Source organism: Xiphophorus maculatus, chromosome 3, assembly GCF_002775205.1.
Source record: "Xiphophorus maculatus strain JP 163 A chromosome 3, X_maculatus-5.0-male, whole genome shotgun sequence".
NCBI classification, from domain to species: Eukaryota; Metazoa; Chordata; class Actinopteri; order Cyprinodontiformes; family Poeciliidae; genus Xiphophorus; species Xiphophorus maculatus.
Window position 1 is genome coordinate 10409564 of NC_036445.1, and position 19852 is coordinate 10429415.

At 38.0% G+C, this 19852-nt stretch overlaps 2 protein-coding genes across 2 annotated transcripts; both read right to left on the reverse strand.

The window, feature by feature from the left end:
* Positions 1-746: 746 nt before the first annotated feature.
* LOC111608025 (C-type lectin domain family 4 member G-like) lies at positions 747-9116 on the reverse strand. The gene is made up of 8 exons (XM_023330208.1): positions 9030-9116; positions 7885-7935; positions 7726-7794; positions 6972-7085; positions 6325-6642; positions 6049-6212; positions 1693-1805; positions 747-1616 (listed from the first exon to the last, which is right to left on the reverse strand). Exons 1-8 carry the CDS (start codon positions 9094-9096, stop codon positions 1487-1489), a joined length of 1026 nt encoding a protein of 341 aa, XP_023185976.1. The 5' UTR covers positions 9097-9116; the 3' UTR covers positions 747-1486.
* A 1833-nt stretch (positions 9117-10949) lies between these two features.
* LOC106699665 (C-type lectin domain family 4 member F-like) lies at positions 10950-15128 on the reverse strand. Its single transcript, XM_023330207.1, has 8 exons — positions 15038-15128; positions 14284-14343; positions 13842-13910; positions 13121-13222; positions 12136-12918; positions 11862-12025; positions 11619-11731; positions 10950-11542 (listed from the first exon to the last, which is right to left on the reverse strand). The coding sequence occupies exons 1-8, from the start codon at positions 15102-15104 to the stop codon at positions 11416-11418; spliced, it is 1485 nt and encodes a 494-aa protein (XP_023185975.1). The 5' UTR covers positions 15105-15128; the 3' UTR covers positions 10950-11415.
* Between the last annotated feature and the right edge of the window lie 4724 nt (positions 15129-19852).

Consider the following 19852-nt stretch of genomic DNA (forward strand, 5'->3'; position numbering starts at 1 on the left):
CAGTACAATCCTGACATTGTTCAGACAGCACTGAGAGCGTTCAGGTTTCTTCTTCTCTGGTGAACTGAGCCAAAACCTGGTCATGTAGGAGTTAACATGATGCATTTCACTAGGATAATAATACCTTGAAACACTGTTTTGTTGTTGCTGTTGTCCAGATGTTCAAAGCTGTCTTCTGTCCATCAAAATTAAATTTAACCCATTTTGCAAAGAAAAATTAGGGAAATATTTTCTTTGGATATGCAAATTTGGTAGACATAACACTCACTGTTACAATTGTAGTAGCATGAAATATTGCATGTTTTTTTTTTTTTTTTTTTTCAAAATAATCGATTTTAAAATACACACTGACAAACATGTTGAAAGTAATTGAGTAAACCCTCTGGATTTTTTAATATAATCAATATTTACAAGTTTTGGTATCACATTTAACTGACTTTCTGATACTACTCATGAAATAGTATAAAAACTAGGTTTGCTCTGATCTATTAGCTTAAATATTTGAATTTCATTTTGCATAAAATACCAGATCATTTATATTTTAAATATGGATCAGTTTTCTTCATACATTTTTAAACTGGGCATTTTGTTTGCTCTACTTAACATTTAATATAAAAGAGTAAAATTGACAAATATTTTCTGATCTCTACACCTTTCTTTAATTTGTTTTCCTGCAAACAAATATGACTTTAAATAGGCTTTATGTATGATATAATTTATGAATAATTACTCTGATTAAATTCTGTTTGGTCAAATAACTATTTTTAAATATATATTTTTAACTACTGAGGTGTTATTTTATGGGAACTATACAAAACTCCAGTGTTTCAGCAACTTCTTCACAAGCCGCTGCACTTCTATCTATCTGTAACTTGTTAAAGCTAAGCGAATACACAGACATTGATCTACAGCAGAAACCTGAATCAACTCAGGAGAACATGATAAAGAGAAAGTATTAATTCCAAAGGCATTTCGTGTAAAATAGACAAATTATGATCATCTTTGTGCAACTTAGGAATAATATAAGGCTTTACAGATTTTAATGAGCAAAGTGACATTGTATTCTGTATGATCTCTTTGAACAAGCAACTGCATCTAAATATGTAGATCCAAGAAAGTTAACCACAAAATAGGCTTCCCTTAGAGTAACATAAAATCCCTTCAAAAACTATAATTAATGAAAATTTAAGGAAACATAAAACTGAGTCTGTTATGTTTTTGTTATGCATCTTACTAATCTTTAGAAGTAAAGAACTCCAAACTTTTTCATATGAACAGTTAATGTGTTCCACTTAAACTTTCTAATCAGGCTATCATTTTAAATGTCTATATATGTAAATAATAAATATGAGAAGCAGACATAAACCTTAAGTTTTGATTTTGTTGCAAAAACACCAAACCTTTCAATTACAAACTTTGTCCACTTTGAACTTATTTGAATGTAGGGCTTTCCAGATAACTTCTCTCAATCTGGATCCTTGATGTTTTAAACAGATAAAGCCTTCTTCTCACAGATCCATGCGTTTGTTTCATTACAGTTCACCGTTTTCCAACCTTTGTCTTTAAGAGAAGTTACACAGTAACCATCAGTGGCATTTTGCTGTTGTATCCAGGTTCTAAGAAAAAAAAATTGTTAGATCAAAGCTGATGGATTTGTTTTATACAAAGCTTAAGAAATAATGTGTCTCTCACTGATTGGTCAGATTACTTCCATCGGTCCATTTCCATTTCCCCTCTACAGCTCTGAGACCAATCCAGTATCCTTTAATGCCATCTGAATCAGGACTGATTGTATTGACATAATCCTGAGAACAACATAAAATCAGACAAAAGTAAACCTTTACATGACTCTCTGCTTTTATGTTCACTGAAAATTAAGCACCCAGAATTATTAGAGGTGAGATTTCTTTTTCTTTCTTTCTTTTTTTTTTTTTTTAAATGGAGCCTTGGCGAAAATTCAAACTGGGAGACTCGACCAGCTTCACCACATCATCTAATCACTACGCCCGACCGCAGCCAATCCGGACCGGAGCTTCACGCCGCTCCAGCCAATCGTCGTCCAAAGACACCTTCAAAAGTCCGAGCTACCCTGGGGTCATCCTGCTCGTCAGCCGTGCTTCGAACCTACGTGAACGCTTCTCCTACCTCTCCGTCATTCAGTCAACAAGTTTCAGCTGCCTTCCGTCCGCCCAGATCCAGGCAGTATCCCTCACCGGCCGGCTGCGCTCCTGTCGACTCCCCGCCACTCCTCACCAATCTAACCGCCCTCATCACGCCTTCCTTCGGCGACGACGAGCCGGAATTTTCCGTCCTCCCCTCGTTGACGTCGCAGTCCTCCGCTATCTGCCCGGTTCCCCGCTCCGGCTCACCATAGGCTGCTGCGGCTCATTGGCGCTGTCCCCCGCAGCAAGCGCTGGTTGTCTCCACGATCCGCCGTGGCTACACCGACGCACGTCGGCTCTTCCTGCTCGCCCCACCATGGACTCGATCCGTTGCCCGATCGTCTCTCCCAGTTCACCTCCGAGAGGACGTCGCATCAGACCGCTACGCTCACCTCCACCTATCTCGGCTCGCAGCTGGCTTGTCAGCCTCATCAACCCGCAGCTTCATCTGCGCCCATTGGGCGTCGACTAGGTAAGACGTACCTGCTCCTGACTCGTTCATTCTCCCTTCGCTTTACGTCTCTGTCAGCGTACCAGTGCCTTTAACTCACGTTTACCACGCCTCCTATAGCCGGTCAGTCTTGGCATTTCCAGGGTCGCGACTAGCTCGTTCCGTTAGTTCCCCGCTCAGGCCGCCGTAGCCCTCTCTTCCCTCTGTTGCTAAGCTCGCTCCAAATTCTGTCAGTAGTTCCAGTTTGCATTTCAGCTCATTCTGGCCTCCGCCCCAGCTGCCGCTGGTCTCCTAATCACAGCACCATTTTCTTTAAGCTTTTCACGACTAGTAGAGGGGATCCGCCTAAAGTTCCATATAAAACGCACCTGAAAACAAACGGAGTTATGGGCAATCTTTTATTTACAATTTCTCTTTCTGGGAAAAAAAAAAAAAAAAAAAAAAAGCTGTGCTGCCCCTTCTACTCCAGATCCATGCAAGCAGCCCATCCACACAGATGGCAGAGCGTCCGAGTGCTGCAGCTCCAAAATGGTGCAGTCATCAGGTGTCTGAAAGAGAAAATACCTTAACTATGGACCCAGCAGGTAGATTACCCGAGAGCAGAGACGCAGCCTACCTAGATCCGCGCTTATATCTGGTGAACCAGGTGGAAGCGTAACAACGCTGCAGGAACACACGAATGGCTTCATTAGTAGGTCCAGCATCCACAACAACCGCAATCCCAGCCATTGACCGTAGATGGCTTGACGATCTCAGTTGTGCAATCAGGAACACAAGCCACCCAGGCAGCCGACATACACGGGGAGAAACAGTCATGCACACACACCTTAGCCGCACCATCAATAACGGGGCCGCTCCTGGTGCACAAAGCGGGGAGGATGGTTCTCCTTCCCCCTCAGTCGGGCCAATGTCTCACCCCGAGTAGTCTGATCATCAGAAGCCGCTCGTAGGCTCTCTAATTTTGCAGCTTCATTGCAGCCAGACCGGATCTCATCTGCGTACTTTCCAGTCGTCAATCTTAACCTCCACCCTCGAACAGTCAGCTTCACCTGCACAGCGATACGAACTTCACGAGTCCTCTTTCAAGTGATTCATAGTTCACATCGCCGCTCGCTCTGACAGCTTTCTTTCCTCGTCATCCATTGGTTCCGACCCATATCAAGGAGGCATACACACAGTTGGTACGCAGACATGCGCGCTAGGTGGTCAGCGTCATCTGTACAGCCGTCAGTTCGATACACGCGACGGGATAAAACCAGCCAATGTTCTTCTGGTAAATGGATGGTCAGTAATTACCGCTGGAGCTAGTCGTAGCCGACCACAAAGCTCGCTCGTATAAAACAAGCCTCCCGTTCCCCGATAATCCGACTGCTTACCACCAAGCCGGACAGTCGCTGGCAATATGGCTCACGAAGATCTAACTTCCCTGTTATGTGGCCGATTACCTAAAAGCGTTTCGGTAATCCCTTTCTGTCGGTCGCTACCAGCCGTTGGAGCAGGACGTATGGCGATCCTCATTGGCAGGAAACTAAACTCCGGCCCGACGTCGACTCTCGGTCTCGTGTCCGTGCTGTAGTCTACCGCGCAGTAGGAATCCTGACTTGTTCTACCCTTTTCCTTGCGTTCTCTAAAGAGCTTTTGGGGGATTTACAGGCCCCTATTATTTAGCGATCCAACTTCGTCTCATTGCCCCAGCATAAGATAAAAACACTCCAGGATTTCGAGAATTACATCCACGCATTCATCCGTAGTTGCATTAATTAATTAATTAGTTAAGCAGGATTCGTATATCCGTACAACTTAATCATATTACAGCAGATCACAGGCAGCCAGTCTGTCCCTCCAGGTCCAGTTATAACTCCCACATCTGCCTCCGTGCAAAGCATTCTTACAGCTTCCCTTCTTCAGTTCTTTCCTACATCCGCAGTCTGCTCGCTGGAAGCAACTTTCACGCTAAGCTTTAGCAACCTACCACATCATCTAGTCTAGTCTGGTCATCTAGTCTAGTCGAACCCCGCTGTGAATTTCTTCTCAAGGGATTTCTAAGCATAGCTCCTCTAATCCTGATAGCTGGAAACCCATCTCATTCCCATCACTTGGGAATCTTATCACTGCACACCAATCCGGCGCCTTCGTCCCCTACATCAGAGCTCCACTCATGCGCTTTCCTCCTAGCCTTCTATGGATTTCAGGTACGGAGTGAGTTCACACTGCATCTAAAGTATTCAATCAGTTAGAGACTATCTAACTCGATACTAAATTCTTCCCTGACCACTACAACTGCTGCCCGTTTCATCTGCCACCTCAGACTGATCTCAGCTGAGATCCTCCCCCTCGCCACTTCTCGGGCCATTCTTTTAGAATAGGCGTTGCCACATCACCATCGTCAGGCGTCCCTTCAGCTTCTCTCCTTCAGCTCGGCCGCTGGTCATCCCCGGCCTTCTCATCCTATATCCTACCAAATCTTTCAGCTGTGCTCGAAGCTCCACATGCAATGTCTGCAGGTGAGCATCTCTCCAAATTACTGGTGGTGGAGCCCTAGTCACCGTAAATAGCTACTTAATGGTGAAATTCTTCTTTTTGTTCATTGGTCCCACAGTGACACTTAGTGGTTGATTTGTGCTTTATTTTGAAGAGCGGTAGATTTCTTCCTTGCGTATTTTGTGTTAGGCACTTCCTGTTTCGCTAACCACGCAGAGTCAGCGTTAGAGCCTGAAGAAAAAGAAAATTTGTAAAATAGCGCTCTTGGAAAGCAGAATGAGGTAGGAATGTGCGCAATTGTGTTTTGTGAACATTCATGTTTTATTTATACATTATGTATCCTTTATTTATGCTACAGTTTTCACGGTGTCTGACAAGAAAGGTCAAGATTAAACTGCACCCGTTCGGAACTCCCTGCATCTGGCTGTTCATTCCAAGAGGCCGCTACAGTCACCTCTAACATTTATTTCACACCTAGGGAAGCTAGCAGGGCCCAACAGGCCCTCAGCCCTGCCGGCTTGGCCTCGCAGTCCATCACGCTGCTTCGCCATCAGTCCCGCCAGCGTGCGGGCCCTATCGCCTATCAGTCTCGTCAGACTGCAGGCCCCAACCGACGCCTATCAGTCTCGTCAGACTGCAGGCCCCAACCGACGCCTATCAGTCTCGTCAGACTGCAGGCCCCAACCAACGTGGTGCGCCTATCAGTCATCCGACTGCAGGCCAGCCAGGCCTCGGCCCGGCTCCCTCTTTTGGGGGGAAGACTATCCCGAGCTCGCCGAGCAGACCGCCTGCTCACGGCGATCCTCGGCTCACGGTCTTCTGCCGGGTCCGAGCGCCAAAGAAATTGTACCATTAAATCTTTTTAACTGCTATTTTCTTCTCTGTGTGAGTCTCTCCAGATTGAATCAGTGTACATTTTAATCTATTAAAGCTGTTCCACAGTTCCTCAATTACCTTTTCAGTCTGATCATACACAACCGTGAGATCTGATTTTTTGATTCTGCAGTCTTCTCGTGCACCTTCCCAGGTTCTCTGATTAGGGGATTTATAGTCAACATAAGCATAACAGCTGGAAAGTTTGTATTTCCAGCCATCTTGGCAAGAAGTGCAACTTCTCCCTAAAATGTAAATATTCCATTAATAAATATGTTTACATAATATCATTATTATTTTTTGAACATGATAAATTAATTCAGCACCAACTGTTGGTCTAAAATATGAACATACTACCATTTGTTTTAGGACAGTACGCATCAATGCTCCACTGAGCTCGACTGACATTGAGCTCATTCCAGTTTCCATTGCTTCCATCCATTATTTCTGTGAGGTTTTTTTTTTGTTTCATCAGCTCCTCATTAAGTGACGTCAGGTTGTGCTTCTCTGCTGTCAGTGTGGTGATGTTGTTGTTTAATGCCATGGAAACCGAAGTCAGGTTGGCATAGTCTGAACTGAGTTTGTTGTTGAGGTCAGTCAGGTTTTGGATTTTTTCCTTTTGGGTTGACATCAGCTGGATCAACTCATTTGGAGTGCTCTCATGAACTGTTGTAACTAAAAAATGAAATTTGCTTCATAAAAAAAATATATTTTAGAGTTGAATCTTGCTTTCTACTCAGTTTCAATATAAACAACCTTTTAAAAAAAGATAAATATGACATATCTATAATCATATAAAGGTGAGAATCTTTAGAGGTAAGACCCTCATCTTTAAATTATTCACCATCTGAACCAATAATCCAGCTTGCTGAAATAGACGATTCAGCACCATTAACATTTTTTTTTGTTCAAGATTGAACTCTTATAAACTAACAAAGTTATAAGAAAGACCATATCAAATGTCCAGAAGTTATATTCATGGCCATTTAGTTTTGTATACTTACAATAAACACAGATTCCAATGATACTCAGCACCAAAATGACACACAGAATCCCAAAGCAGCAACACAGCTGCTGATAGCGGCGACATCTTTCTGCCGCCTTGTCTGGCAGAAGTCCTACAGAGATTAAAACAATAAAGATGAACTTAAAAATCTAAACAGACAGAAGCCTCTATTTTTCTTTCTGTCTGTCTGTAGCTGAAGATAAAGTATTTTAACTTTATTACCAAAAAGAAAAACTACTCTCTAATACTAATTTATAGCCTGTACTTGCAATGGCACTGTATCCAGTCAAGACAACTCCAAAGCGGGGCTATACTGTACATTCACCATTATGTCACAGCTGCCCTGCAGGAGCAAGGCTGCTTTAAAATCTGCAGGCAAAGCAGATGAAGTGTCTTGTCCAAGAAAACAATAACTGATATGGATTTGAAGCAACAACGCAAATGCCATAGTGTTGGATCATGATTGCTTTTAAATTTTCAATGCAAAAAAGCATTAACAACTTGGAATATTAAAGCTTGAAATTATTTTCATTAAGATTTTTTTTTATTTCAAAGAAATCTCTCAAAGTCAGTGTAAAAGGAGAACAAGTTGTCCTCTCTTTTATCTTCAAAAAATGGAAACATCAAGAAAGAATTCAAATATTAACTAACCAGTATTTTACACGTTTCCACGTGATATTGATTTGTCCTTAGAATTGGGGCAAATAATGAGAACTTTAATATTATATATCTTTCTTTTTTTGTAAACTTACCCTTTGTGTCAAGAGTTTGCTGAACACTTTCATTCTGGTTCTCCACTTCAGCATCATCCACTGCTTTAGCTGAAAAGGTTGAAATTTGAAGTTGCTTCATAAGAACTTTCTACGGCTTGTTATGGTTAAACTTAAAAATCTTTACTATTTCATACTTACCCTCTTTATTCACCTTAACTTCGTCATATACAGTCTCTTCCTCATTTTTACCTGAAAGATCAGTGAGTTTAAATACATTTAGTCAAACATATGTAATGTACAGAAATATTTCATTCTCTGCTATTTTGTCTTTTAATAAAATAACCTGTCGAAATATACGGTGCAACACAATTTAGGAAATGTATGTCATAGTTTCCCCAATCACACATGAAATGCAGAACTGGGTCATTTACTGTACTAAAAAGCAACACATTAAAAATAATCAGCACAACTAAAACACTAACTAATCAATATTATTTCTAATATGCTAATCAATTTATTTCAAGGTCAAAAACATTTTTGGATAAATGTTCAAGAAATTCATATTGAAGTGGAACTTGAATATATTAATAATTTTCTGGTTGTGGATGAGGGGATATCTGAGCCATTTCTTGACCAAGATCAACATTTTGAAAAAGAAAGGCTTTTTTGTTTGATAAAAAATATTGTATACTTAATTTACTGCTTAACTGGTAAAAAGGAATGAAATGGATACATTAGAACTACCTTTTTTGCCACAATGGGAAAAAAGGACAGCAGCAGGTCATAATAAACAGAAAAAATAGGAATACATGACTCTACAGTTAGCAAAAACTTAAACCATAGAAGAAAACTGTACAGGTATTAAATATATCATATTCAGATGAAAATAAATGTGCAACTGAACATTTTCATTAAAAAGATTTACAATATGTGACTGTGTGCATGGATCTGAGTTTGTTGGGAGCTGTGATGCTCAGAAAGTCTAACTGTTCTCCAGTTCAGCAACAGATTTATTTTAGCAAAAGTTCTTCTGTCTCTCATTTAAACTGGGTAAGGAGGCCATGCTCAGACAGAGCTTGTCTTCCTGATGAACATAACTGCTACCTCTTAACTGTAAATAAACATATCTATACCAAAAGAGATGGATGATGCCACCACAGAGTTAAATAAGTTCTATGTATAATTTTGGGGGATGTTACATTTTCAAAAATAATTTCCTTGACCTGTGAGTACTTTTGACTCATGTGACAAAAGGTCTGAACACCCCTGGCGTACGGAAAGATGCAGACTGAGTTAAACTGTTGGAGAATATGCTTAATTTATGCAGAATCAGATGAACTTACCTTGTGATTGGTGCTGCTTCTTACTTTTGACGGCCACTGAAGCATAGCTTACCTCATCCTCTGCCATATTTACAGCCTTAATGTTGATCTTGATTTGACTCGCAGACTGAATCAAAACTCAAATGAGATGTAAAAGGAAGAGGTAGATGTTTCCTCTGTTGGTGTTTCCTATTATTGCTCTTGGTTTGCATACTTCTGCTTTTTTATTTGGGTCAACGCCTAAATCAACTAGACTTTGGCCAGTGTTGATTTGTTTTAATGGCTCTTTGCTTTTCTTTTTTGTTGGAAAGAATAATTAAGTAAGTGCACTACAAAACACAAAATCAAGCATTTTTAGTCTAATTTTTAGTGCAAATAGATTAGTGCTATTGAAACAAGGCAAAACCGACTCATAAGTAACTTTTCTGCAAGATATAGGAGCTTGTTTTAGGTAAATAAATTCTGAATATTGATGAAAAAGTACTATTTCTTCTGGCAGATTGTTTCACCTTTAATGTGGGAAAAATGTCTTGTTATAAGCTAATCTGCCTGTGGAGCTAATACTTGATCCCCAATATTAACAAATTATTGACTTGAAACAAACTCATATGTCTTTCTGAAAGGTTACTTATAAGTCAATTTTGTCTTATTTCAAGTGTACTGATATATTTGCACTTGAAACTAGTTCACAATAGTTGGTAAGATGTCGTGTTTTTGCAGTGTTTTTTTTAAAAAAAAGCTAATTTGTAACTTGAAATTTTAATGTGTTTTAAATTCTTAATAGAATACTAACTTGTACATGGTGAAAATGACAAAAACATAAATAAAATAAAGATGGACAAATACAGCTGGACCCAGGATCTCTAAAGTAAATGTCAAATAAATACCAAATCAGAGTGTGGGTGTTACATCAACCTGTTGCTCATTTTAGTGGAGCAAGATTTTCATCAGAGAGGGAAATGTGATGTGACATTACAAGAAGCAAAAACAGCGACAGTTCACCTGCATTAAAATGTTGTTTCTTGATGACAATGTCTGTAATGCATTATTTGGTAAACATATAGGGAAATAATGACTGTTGCAGGGTGAATTATTCACTTACAAATCTAATATAGCATAAAAAAATGAAGGATCACTGAAATATTAACGTATTTATGACAGGTATTACAGTTCAAAATGGTGGCAGTTGGAAGTTACAGAGCTTTGACGTTCATGTTGGATCAATCAATCCATCAGTGGTTTTTACTCAGTTGGTCACAGTTTTTTAACTTGTAGGTAAATTACAAAAAGAATAAGGGTAATGTCTAGTTTTTAGCAACTTTCTCATAAACATTTAGGGCAATGTTTAATTGTTGGGGTTCTACAACTGCTGTTGTTAGGTGCTGCATTGTTTTGAATATGTAAATCATGATTGTTGGACTCAGGACAACCAGTATGGGCCGCTTATCTAAGCAGAGGAGACGTATAAGATGACACTGCAACTCACCATTTGTCCTTTTCCTCCGCTCATCTTAACCAGCCACACTTTTGAATATTTCAGTCTGCTTGGTACTTTAGATTACTTTTGTTTATTGTTGTAGGCATAAAGTTCACCCAAACGTTACACATAGCTCATTTTCAGTGCTAAAATCCAATGTAAACTAAAATCTTGTAAATACATCACTGTAAAATTGTACAACCGAGTGTTATGGCTGCTTGAGGTCAGACAAGGAGGCATAATCTTCATGTTGTGGTCTAGACAGACCATAATACCACAGTGCTATAGTGAGCTCCCTCTCAGTCTTGTGTACTTCTTCTATTTCCTATCTGTAATGTTTTAAAGCAACAGTAATATGAAAAGGCAATAATATGATCTACACCAGAAATCTGCATCAATTGAAGGAAACATGATAACTTAAAGATTCACTTCCAAACTCAGTTTGTTTGCTTTAATATGAAGAGATTTATTGGAGTTCTTAATCAAAATCAGGCATCACAAATGTTTGATAAGCTTTTTGATAGGACAAAATGGCAGAAAGAAAAATGGCAGACATTATTTTTATTCACATCTTTAAAAATAACAATTGTGTTATTCTGTGTAATAGATTGCACAAAATAACTTATGTAATAGTTATATACACAAATGATCTTAACTATTGAAGAATGATTCACAGACAGTGGGAATCCTAAAGTTATGCTGAAGCGTTGACTTTAGGAAGTTTCTACAAAAACCATCAGTAAAACCTTCAGCAACCGTAAATGTCATTTTGTCTGGCTTTTGATAAACTTTAAATTTACAACTTCAGAAAAACATTTGAAACTTGTAAAGCCTTTTAAAAAGAGCTTTTAAAAAAGCTAAACCAGAAAATTGCATAAGTCTTAAATAAGGTTTTCCAAACAGCTTGTCAAAAACCTGAACATTTCATGTTTAAACAGATAAAGCCTTCTTCTCACAGATCCAGGCATTTCTTTCAGTACAGTTCACTGATGTCCATTCTCGGTTCTGGAGAGAAGTTACACATTTACCATCAGTGGCAGGCTGTTGTATCCATGTTCTAAGGAAAAACATCAGTTAAATCAAGGCTGATGGATTTGTTTCATACAAAGCTTAATAAACAATGTGTTTCTCACTGATTGGTCAGATCACTTCCATCGAGCCATTTCCATTTCCCTTCTACAGCTCTGAGACCAATCCAGAATCCAGTAATGCTCCCTGTAGCAGGACTTTGTGTTTTGACATAATCCTGAGGAATTAGAACAGAGAGTTCTATTTATATGCTGACTGAAAACTTTACTAAACACTCAAAATTATTGAGGTTACGATTTTCTCAGTCAGTGTACATTTTTAATCAATTAAAATTGTTCTTCCATTACCTTTTCTGCATTGTTAGACACAACAGTCAGATCTGATATTTTGCTTCTGCAGTCTTCTCGTGCACCTTCCCAGTTTCGTTGATTAGAAGGTACAGCATCATTATAAGCATAACAGCTGGAAAGGTTGTAATTCCAGCCATTCTGGCAAGAAGTGCAATTTCTCCCTTAAATAAAAATATTCCATTAATAAATATGTTTACATAATATCATTATTATTTTTTTGAACATGATAAAGTAGTTCAGCACAAACTGTTGGTCTAAAATATGAACATACCACCATTTTTTTTAGGACAGTACACATCAATGCTCCACTGAGCTCGACTGACATTGAGCTCGTTCCAGGTTTCCTCCATGTTTTTTATCAGTTCTGTGAGGTTTTTCTTGTCTTTCCTCAGCTCCTCATTAATTGTTGTCAGGTTGCGGTTTTCTGTTGTCAGTGTGGTGATGTTGTTTTTTAACATTGTAGTCGCTACAGTCAGGTTGTAGTTTTCTACAGTCAGCGTGGTGATGTTGTTTTTTAACATTGTAGTCGCTACAGTCAGGTTGTAGTTTTCTACAGTCAGTGTGGTGATGTTGTTTTTTAACATTGTAGTCGCTACAGTCAGGTTGTAGTTTTCTACAGTCAGCGTGGTGATGTTGTTTTTTAACATTGTAGTTGCTACAGTCAGGTTGTAGTTTTCTGCAGTCAGTGTGGTGATGTTGTTTTTTAACATTGTAGTCGCTACAGTCAGGTTGTAGTTTTCTACAGTCAGCGTGGTGATGTTGTTTTTTAACATTGTAGTTGCTACAGTCAGGTTGTAGTTTTCTACAGTCAGCGTGGTGATGTTGTTTTTTAACATTGTAGTCGCTACAGTCAGGTTGTAGTTTTCTACAATCAGTGTGGTGATGTTGTTTTTTAAGGTGATAGAAGCCGTAGTCAAGTTGTCAAACTGAATCGTTAGATTTTTATAATCTGAACTGAGTTTGTTGTTGAGGTTGGTCAGGTTCTGATTCTCCTCCAGCAGAACCTTCTGGGATGATTTCAGCTGGTTCAGCTCACTTGCAGTGCTCACACGAACTGTTGCAACAGAAATAATAAATTAAAATAAAAAAAACCCATCAATGTAACTCTTTCATTTTAATTTGTTGTTTGTGTTTTAGAACTGAATTATATGTTCTATTTAACTTCAGGATAAACAAACGTTTGCTCCTAAAATATTATTAGAAAACTGTATCTAAGGTTGTGTATTGGTCACATCATTCGTGGCATTCTTACTCACAATAAACCCAAACTCCAATGATGGTGAGCACCAAAATGACACAGAGAGTCCCAAAGCAGCAACAAAGCTGCTGATAGCGGCAAAATCGTTCTGCTTCCTTGACTGGTAGAAATAAAGAAAGGAAAAGGAACTTTAAAACCAGGAACAACTCTTTTCCTCCCCTGTTTGTCTGTAGTAAATATAAATATAATCTTTTTTGCTTCCAAGTCTTGTAGCAAATCTATTGCTGCTACAAATTTTCCATATCCATTGGGTAAAAAACAAACAGCTAAGTTACCTTCCAAATCCGTTTTCTCTGAAATAAAGATTTTAACACAAATTGAAAAACTGGTGCTAATTTTATAATAATAAATTGTTTTCCTCTTTTTTATAATTTTACCAGTTGTGTCATGAGTTTTCTGAACACACTCATTTTGCTTCTCCACATCAGATTTTTCTATTGTTTAAGCTAAAATTAAATTTTAAGTTGTTTTATAACACAATAACACAATGACTGCATTTATCAAGGATGCACCAGTTTTATAACAAATAATTTGACTATTGCTTCTGTCTTGGATAGAATTTTTCCAAATGAATTGGAGAAAATAAAAACCAGTGCAGAAAACCTCAACAACCCCATTTTCTATACAGATATATATGTAACATAAACTACAAAAACGTTGCCCATTAAATTGAAACTTTACTAATATATTGTTGTTTCCTCTATTTTTTATAAACATACCTGTTTGGTCAGGTGTTTGTTGAACACTTTCATTCTGCTTCTCCACTTCAGCTTCTTTCACTGTTTTAGCTAAAAAGATTGAAATATGATCTTGTTTAATCACAACACATTTCTAAATCTAAGAATTGATTTGCTGAAACTTAAACTTATCTTTCAAGAGAATTTCTATTTCACAAAAGATAAATACTTTTACAATTTCCATTAAAACTTTTACAGTTTTAAAATTTTGACCTGATCTTTTCAGAAAATGAGGTTTGTTTCACCATTTATTTCACCTAAAAGGGCTCCTCAGGTCTAAAGAAAGTCATATAAAGTTATTGAACGTGTCAGATTTCAGCATTGCTTTGCTTATTCATCTTCTTAATGTAACAATGTGTTTAACCATATAAAGGAGAAAGAAATCCACATACTCTGCTTAAGTATGTGGATTTGTTTTACTTACCCTGAGGTGGTTCTTTGTTCACCTTCACTTCATCATACTCGGTCTCATTCTCATTTGTAACTGACAAGTTAGAAGATCCATAAGTTTAACAGCATTTAGTCTTTAAAACATACATGATGTAGAGAACAAGACATACATATAATGTAATTCATTATGAATGAATGAATTACATTATCTCCAGTGTTGGAAAGCTATAAACAATGAACATTTTTCTATTTCTTTCAAGAGATATGGAATGAGAGGAATGATCATTTCAAATCTATTTTTGGCACTAGTGGATCTTAATGAACAGTAATATGACAAGAAAGAGGGAGAGTCTGAGACCGGGAGTCGAACCCAGAGACAACAGAATTGGGGACTACAGCCTCTGCACATGGTGAACCTGCTCTACCAACTGAGCCGCTTGGCTGCCAAGCATTTCAAACATTTTAATGAGTGAAATCCTGTCATTCTATAAAAGTTTATGCTTCATATGTTTTATAACCAAAATAGCAGATATAGTTTGTTTTTATGTTTTTTTTTGTTTAGCAACCCCATAAAATATATGTGTAATTTAAAACTTGATAAATTATCTTTTATTCAAAAGATTATGAAAGTTTTGTGGCTCAAAACTAATTTTATTTAGTAGATCTGAGGCCAAAAATAAGTTTTTGCTTGGAAAGACTTCTCACATCACCACAATTATCACATATGAAAAAGCTGACACTGAGTACATGTGCAGAATATATGTCATTTATGCAGAAGATGAACTTACCTCTTGGTTGAAGCTCTATCTTACTTTTTATAGCCACTGTAGCATAGTAAAGTTCCTGCTCTGCCATATCTGCAGCCTTAATGTTGACTCAGAGCCGACTTGTTGACTGGCAAAGTTTCCTTGTGTTAGGTCTGCCCTTTATTGTTCTTGATTTGCATACTTCTGCTCTGCGGTTTGCATCAATGTCTGAATCTGAGAACTGTGTTAGTTCTGTGTTTTGTAACTGTTTAAGTGTATTGTTGTCAGGATACTCCTGTAAAACAAATCTTTGATCTCAAGGAGTTTTATCCTGGTTAAATAAAGGTTGAAGAACTGAACTTTGACCAGTGGTTTTTTTTTTTGGTTTTAGTTTTGGTTTGGTAAATTTGCTTTTTGTCTTATATACATCTCTCCCAATGAATCTTGTTTGTCGGATTAAAAGCATGTATACATACTTTTCATTATACTCATGTTTATGTTTTTAAAAATCATATTTTTATTGTTAATCAATAAAATGTGTTTCAATTGGTGACTTTTCAATAATAATCTGATTTATTGAATGATTCTGTAGTTGATGAAAACATGATTATTTGTAACTTGAATATTTTGATGTATTTTTAGTTAATAAATACTAACTTGTACTTTGTGAGAATGTCTCAAAAAGTTGAGTGACAAATGCAAATCAACCCAGAACTCAGTAAATGACAAATAAATGTCAGGTGAAAGTTAGGAAGTTACATAACCTTTAACTTGATTTGTGCACACAACTGTAGCTTTGTTCACAAATAACACATACATGGAAGCTGCATGCATTTGTGTGAGAGAGAATTGTCTTCATAATATTTGTTTTCAAATACTGCTTTACTAAATACATATGCAAGTTGGCATCCAACTTAGTCTCTGCATGACTCATTTGTCATGATTTTAATCAGCGGGTCAATTTGACCCTGAACAGTATACGTGTCTCAAGTTCAATTATAAAGATCACCCATTGAAAAAAATAAAAAGTGTAATATAATTCTTTTTTTTTTTACCAAAGATCAATTTCAAGGAAATTATTGTTTTTTGTGTCTAGTTTTTTTTTCAGTGGACATAAAAAAATGTAAATTCCATTTTTATGTCCAAATGAGTAAATGAGTAGCTTGTCGTCTTTGATCAGGGGTCTCAAACTCCAGTCCTCGAGGGCTGCAGTCCTGCAACTTTTAGATGTGCCTCTGCTGCTCCACCTGAACAGAATGATTAGGTCATTAAGGCTCTGGAAAACTGATCTACACAAGGAAGAGGTCATTAAGTCATTTCATTCCAGTGTTTTGTACCTGTGGCACATCTAAAAACTGCAGGACTGCAGCCCTCGAGGCCTGGAGTTTGAGACCCCTGTCTTTGATCCTTCATTTGTGAGAAATAAAAAAAACACCATTGCACAAATATTGATTGAAATGGTTAGTATTGGAGTCAATAATCAGATACAAAAATGTTTTGGAGGATTTTTTTGGTTTCTGACACTATTGCATGATTACACACTCCCCGGGTCAAATTGACCCACGAACATTATTGCTGTACCTCAGAAACAAACATAACAGGAGGGTTAAAACTTCCCCAAACACACTTCTGTGAAATCCAAAAGCAGGACTTTTCTGGTTAATGTTTTGCATTAAATTGTGGAAGGGATAGAATTAAACAGACCATATTTTGATGAAGTTGTAAGAGAAATAAACAATAAACCAGAGAAAAAACAGTTAGGTGTTACAGACGCTGTAGAGAAATTGTGGAAGTGGTACTGACTCAGAATGCCGTCTCGTGTTCTGGAACTTGTTATACAATTATTTCACTACAGTTCGTGTTTCAAGTCTTTGTTCTGTTGACTCAAATGTCTGTGAACAGCATCTACAGGTACAATTCTTGGAACAAGATATAAGTACAAAGGCATTCATTATGTCAGATCTATAAGAAACAGTACAGTTTTTTTATGATATGTTGTCAAATTATTCATTTAGAAATACTGGTACTGCAACACTGATGATGACGTTGTTTCTTCCTACTTCTGTTAGACATGAAAGTAGTGTTTTTTTATGTTTCATTATCATGCATCAATGCATAATAAACAGGGCCGTGCAGAGACCTATGGAGGGGCAGGGGCTCAAATTTAAAAAAGCGGCACATTGAACAAAAACTCCATACAACAACATAGCAACAACCCATATTAATCAAGAATCTAATTGACTTCCTTCTAATTGAATCTATATTTAAACATGTTAGTGATGCTGAGGTTCTTAGTAGGATGGGTTCCGGGGGGACGAGGGTTCTGTCTAAGGCCCCATATTACCTTGGGCCGGCCCTGCATGAAGAGCTGCTAAGATGCGCATCTCTGGAATCCACCTGGAATCTACCTGGAATCTACCTGGAATCCCCCGGTGGCCCCTATCAGTACGCCGATGCTTTGGAGACATTTTGATTCATTTCATTGTGGCATGTTTGGCTTTTTGCTGCGGTTCTAATTATTGCTACAATATTTTCTCTGATGTTTATTTTGTGAACTCTAAATGCTCTGGGCCGAATCTTCCTTTAACAAAATCTTAATTAAAATATGCAATAACTTCTATTTACAGCCGCGAACCTCCAGCCCTGATCCCTCCGGTTTAAATTTTCATTTCGTGCAGTTGTTTAGGGTCCAGATTCCTCGTTGCCAATTTGTTGTGTCTTTACTCCAACATAGTATGTTTAAATAAAGGATTCAACTCGGTGGTAAAAAAATGAACGTGACTTTACTGTTGTCTCACAAGTTACATATCAATGCACTGGCCGATAACCTCTAGGTAACTCAGTAGCTAGGGGAGTGGTTCCGCTGCGCTTGCATAATGTGAAGGAAAGAGGAGATGAGCTGCACATGCAGGCTGCGAAGTGAGATACAGGTGATCGGTTTTGGTGATGTGCAATAAGAGTCCGTGATCGGCAATCACCGATCATACACTTTTTCACAAAAATCGGCCGATTTTAATCAGTTGCCGATCGATCGGCACACCTCTATTCAAAATAAATAAAACAAACAAATAAGTCACCTTTGCAGATCCCTACAGATGGTCCATACTTATAGGTTGCATAATAATTTGATATTAAAAGAAGTCATCCAATCAATGGAACACTATAATATGGAGTCCACATCAAATCTCTGAAACAGCATCACATCCATGGAGAGGAAGACTGCTGTTGCAGCGATCCATAATGCTGTCATCTTCCCTTTCTGTTCTCTGGAAAATAGCACAGGAATCTGCTTTTAAATCAAATGAAAGGCAAAGACAGGTCCTACAACCGACAGTGAGAGTCCTGAAGTGAAGGTTTATCTGACAGTTGAATAATTGCTTGTCTTAAGAGATCTTCTCTAAATAATTAAGTAGCTAAAAAGGTCTTCACGTTTTATATCTGTTTAATATAAGAGAGTGAAATCTTTTTCAAAGTGTGTAATATTTTATAGAGGGTTAATATGCACATCAACATCCAATCTAGTATCAATGCTGCATCCGGTCAAACAAAAGAAAATGACCAAATTCCAACTCAATCATAAAAACTTAGAAGAAATTATACATATTTTAAACTCCTCCTGCTGTCTTGATAGCCTAAACACATTGCTTTCTTAAACAAAGTTCTGGCTGTCAATACAATATCACCCTGAAGTTGCACCAGCTCCTTTTTGGTTTTAGTCTGCAGATTGCAGCTACCTTAGGTGGCAGGGTAACACTGCCATCTGCAGGACTAGAGTACAAATGTCTCAGAAAGATCAAGAAACTCCATCCATGCGTTTATTTTTATTCGCATTGATTACTGAGACAGTGTCTTCACAGATTTGCCTAAAAAATCAATCAGACAGCTGCAGCTGCTCTCATTCTCACTAAAAGCAGGAATACAGAGCAAATCACTCAAGTCTTTACACTGGCACCTGTAGCTCAGAGAATAGACTTTAAAATACTGTTGTTGGTTTATAAATCACCAAACAGCTTAGCACCAAAATACATTAAAGATCTGCTGTTGTTGTATCAAACTTCCAGCCCTCTCAGGTCGTCTGGTTCTGGTCTGCTCTACATAGCCAGGATCAGAACCAAGCAGGCTCTAAGGAAAAACATCAGTTCAATGAAGGCTGATAGATTTATTTTATACAAAGTTTAAGAAACAATGTGTCTCTCACTGATTGGTCAGATCACTTCCGACTTTCCATTCCTTCCTTCAGCTCCGAGACCAATCCAGAACCTTGAAGTTACCCTTTTCATTCTTCCAGCAACACATGTCTGTGGAGAATGAGACAAAAAGGATTATATATTTCCTTCATTTCCATGACTAACAGTTGGTGTTGAAAATATATCTGTACGTAATATTAACAGCTTCCTGCTCTGTCTTTTCTTCTTCATTTCCAACAACAGTCAGATCTGAACTCTTCCTTCTGCAGTCTTCTCGTGCTTCTTCCCAGGTTTTCTGATTGCTAGGTTCAGGATTATTGATTATATAGCAGCTGGACTGAGATTGAATCCAACCGTTTGGACAAGAACTACGCCGTCTCACTGGCCAATTTAATTGTAATTTAGGCTAATCTTTTACCATGAGGAAATCTGAACATACCGTTGTTCTCTTTGGGACAGTACTCATCAGTTTGACTGAGTTTCTGCTTTTTACAAGTTTTAATTTCTTCTCTGAGACTTTTAATTTTGTGTGCAAGCCGTGGTTGTTTTTTTTTAACTTGACTAATTTCTGCTGTCAGGTTGTTTTGCTGTGTCAAGTTTTGAACTTGGATGTTGAATTGTGAACTTTTTCTTGCTGTTTAGTTCTGCTTTTTGATGTGTGAAACATATT

What these genes read in the sequence shown, in the direction of transcription:
- LOC111608025 (XM_023330208.1), bottom strand. Translation starts at nt 9,096, where the DNA reads ATGGCAGAGGATGAGGTAAGCTATGCTTCAGTGGCCGTCAAAAGTAAG. An exon ending in CATTGGAATCTGTGTTTATT is followed by an intron (nt 6,643 to 6,971) that starts GTAAGTATACAA and finishes TTCATTTTTTAG; the next exon opens with TTACAACAGTTCATGAGAGC. An exon ending in TGTATGATCAGACTGAAAAG is followed by an intron (nt 1,806 to 6,048) that starts GTAATTGAGGAA and finishes TGTTGTTCTCAG; the next exon opens with GATTATGTCAATACAATCAG.
- LOC106699665 (XM_023330207.1), bottom strand. Translation starts at nt 15,104, where the DNA reads ATGGCAGAGCAGGAACTTTACTATGCTACAGTGGCTATAAAAAGTAAG. An exon ending in GAACAAAGAACCACCTCAGG is followed by an intron (nt 13,911 to 14,283) that starts GTAAGTAAAACA and finishes CAATCTTTTTAG; the next exon opens with CTAAAACAGTGAAAGAAGCT. An exon ending in ACAAACACCTGACCAAACAG is followed by an intron (nt 13,223 to 13,841) that starts GTATGTTTATAA and finishes TATTTCTACCAG; the next exon opens with TCAAGGAAGCAGAACGATTT.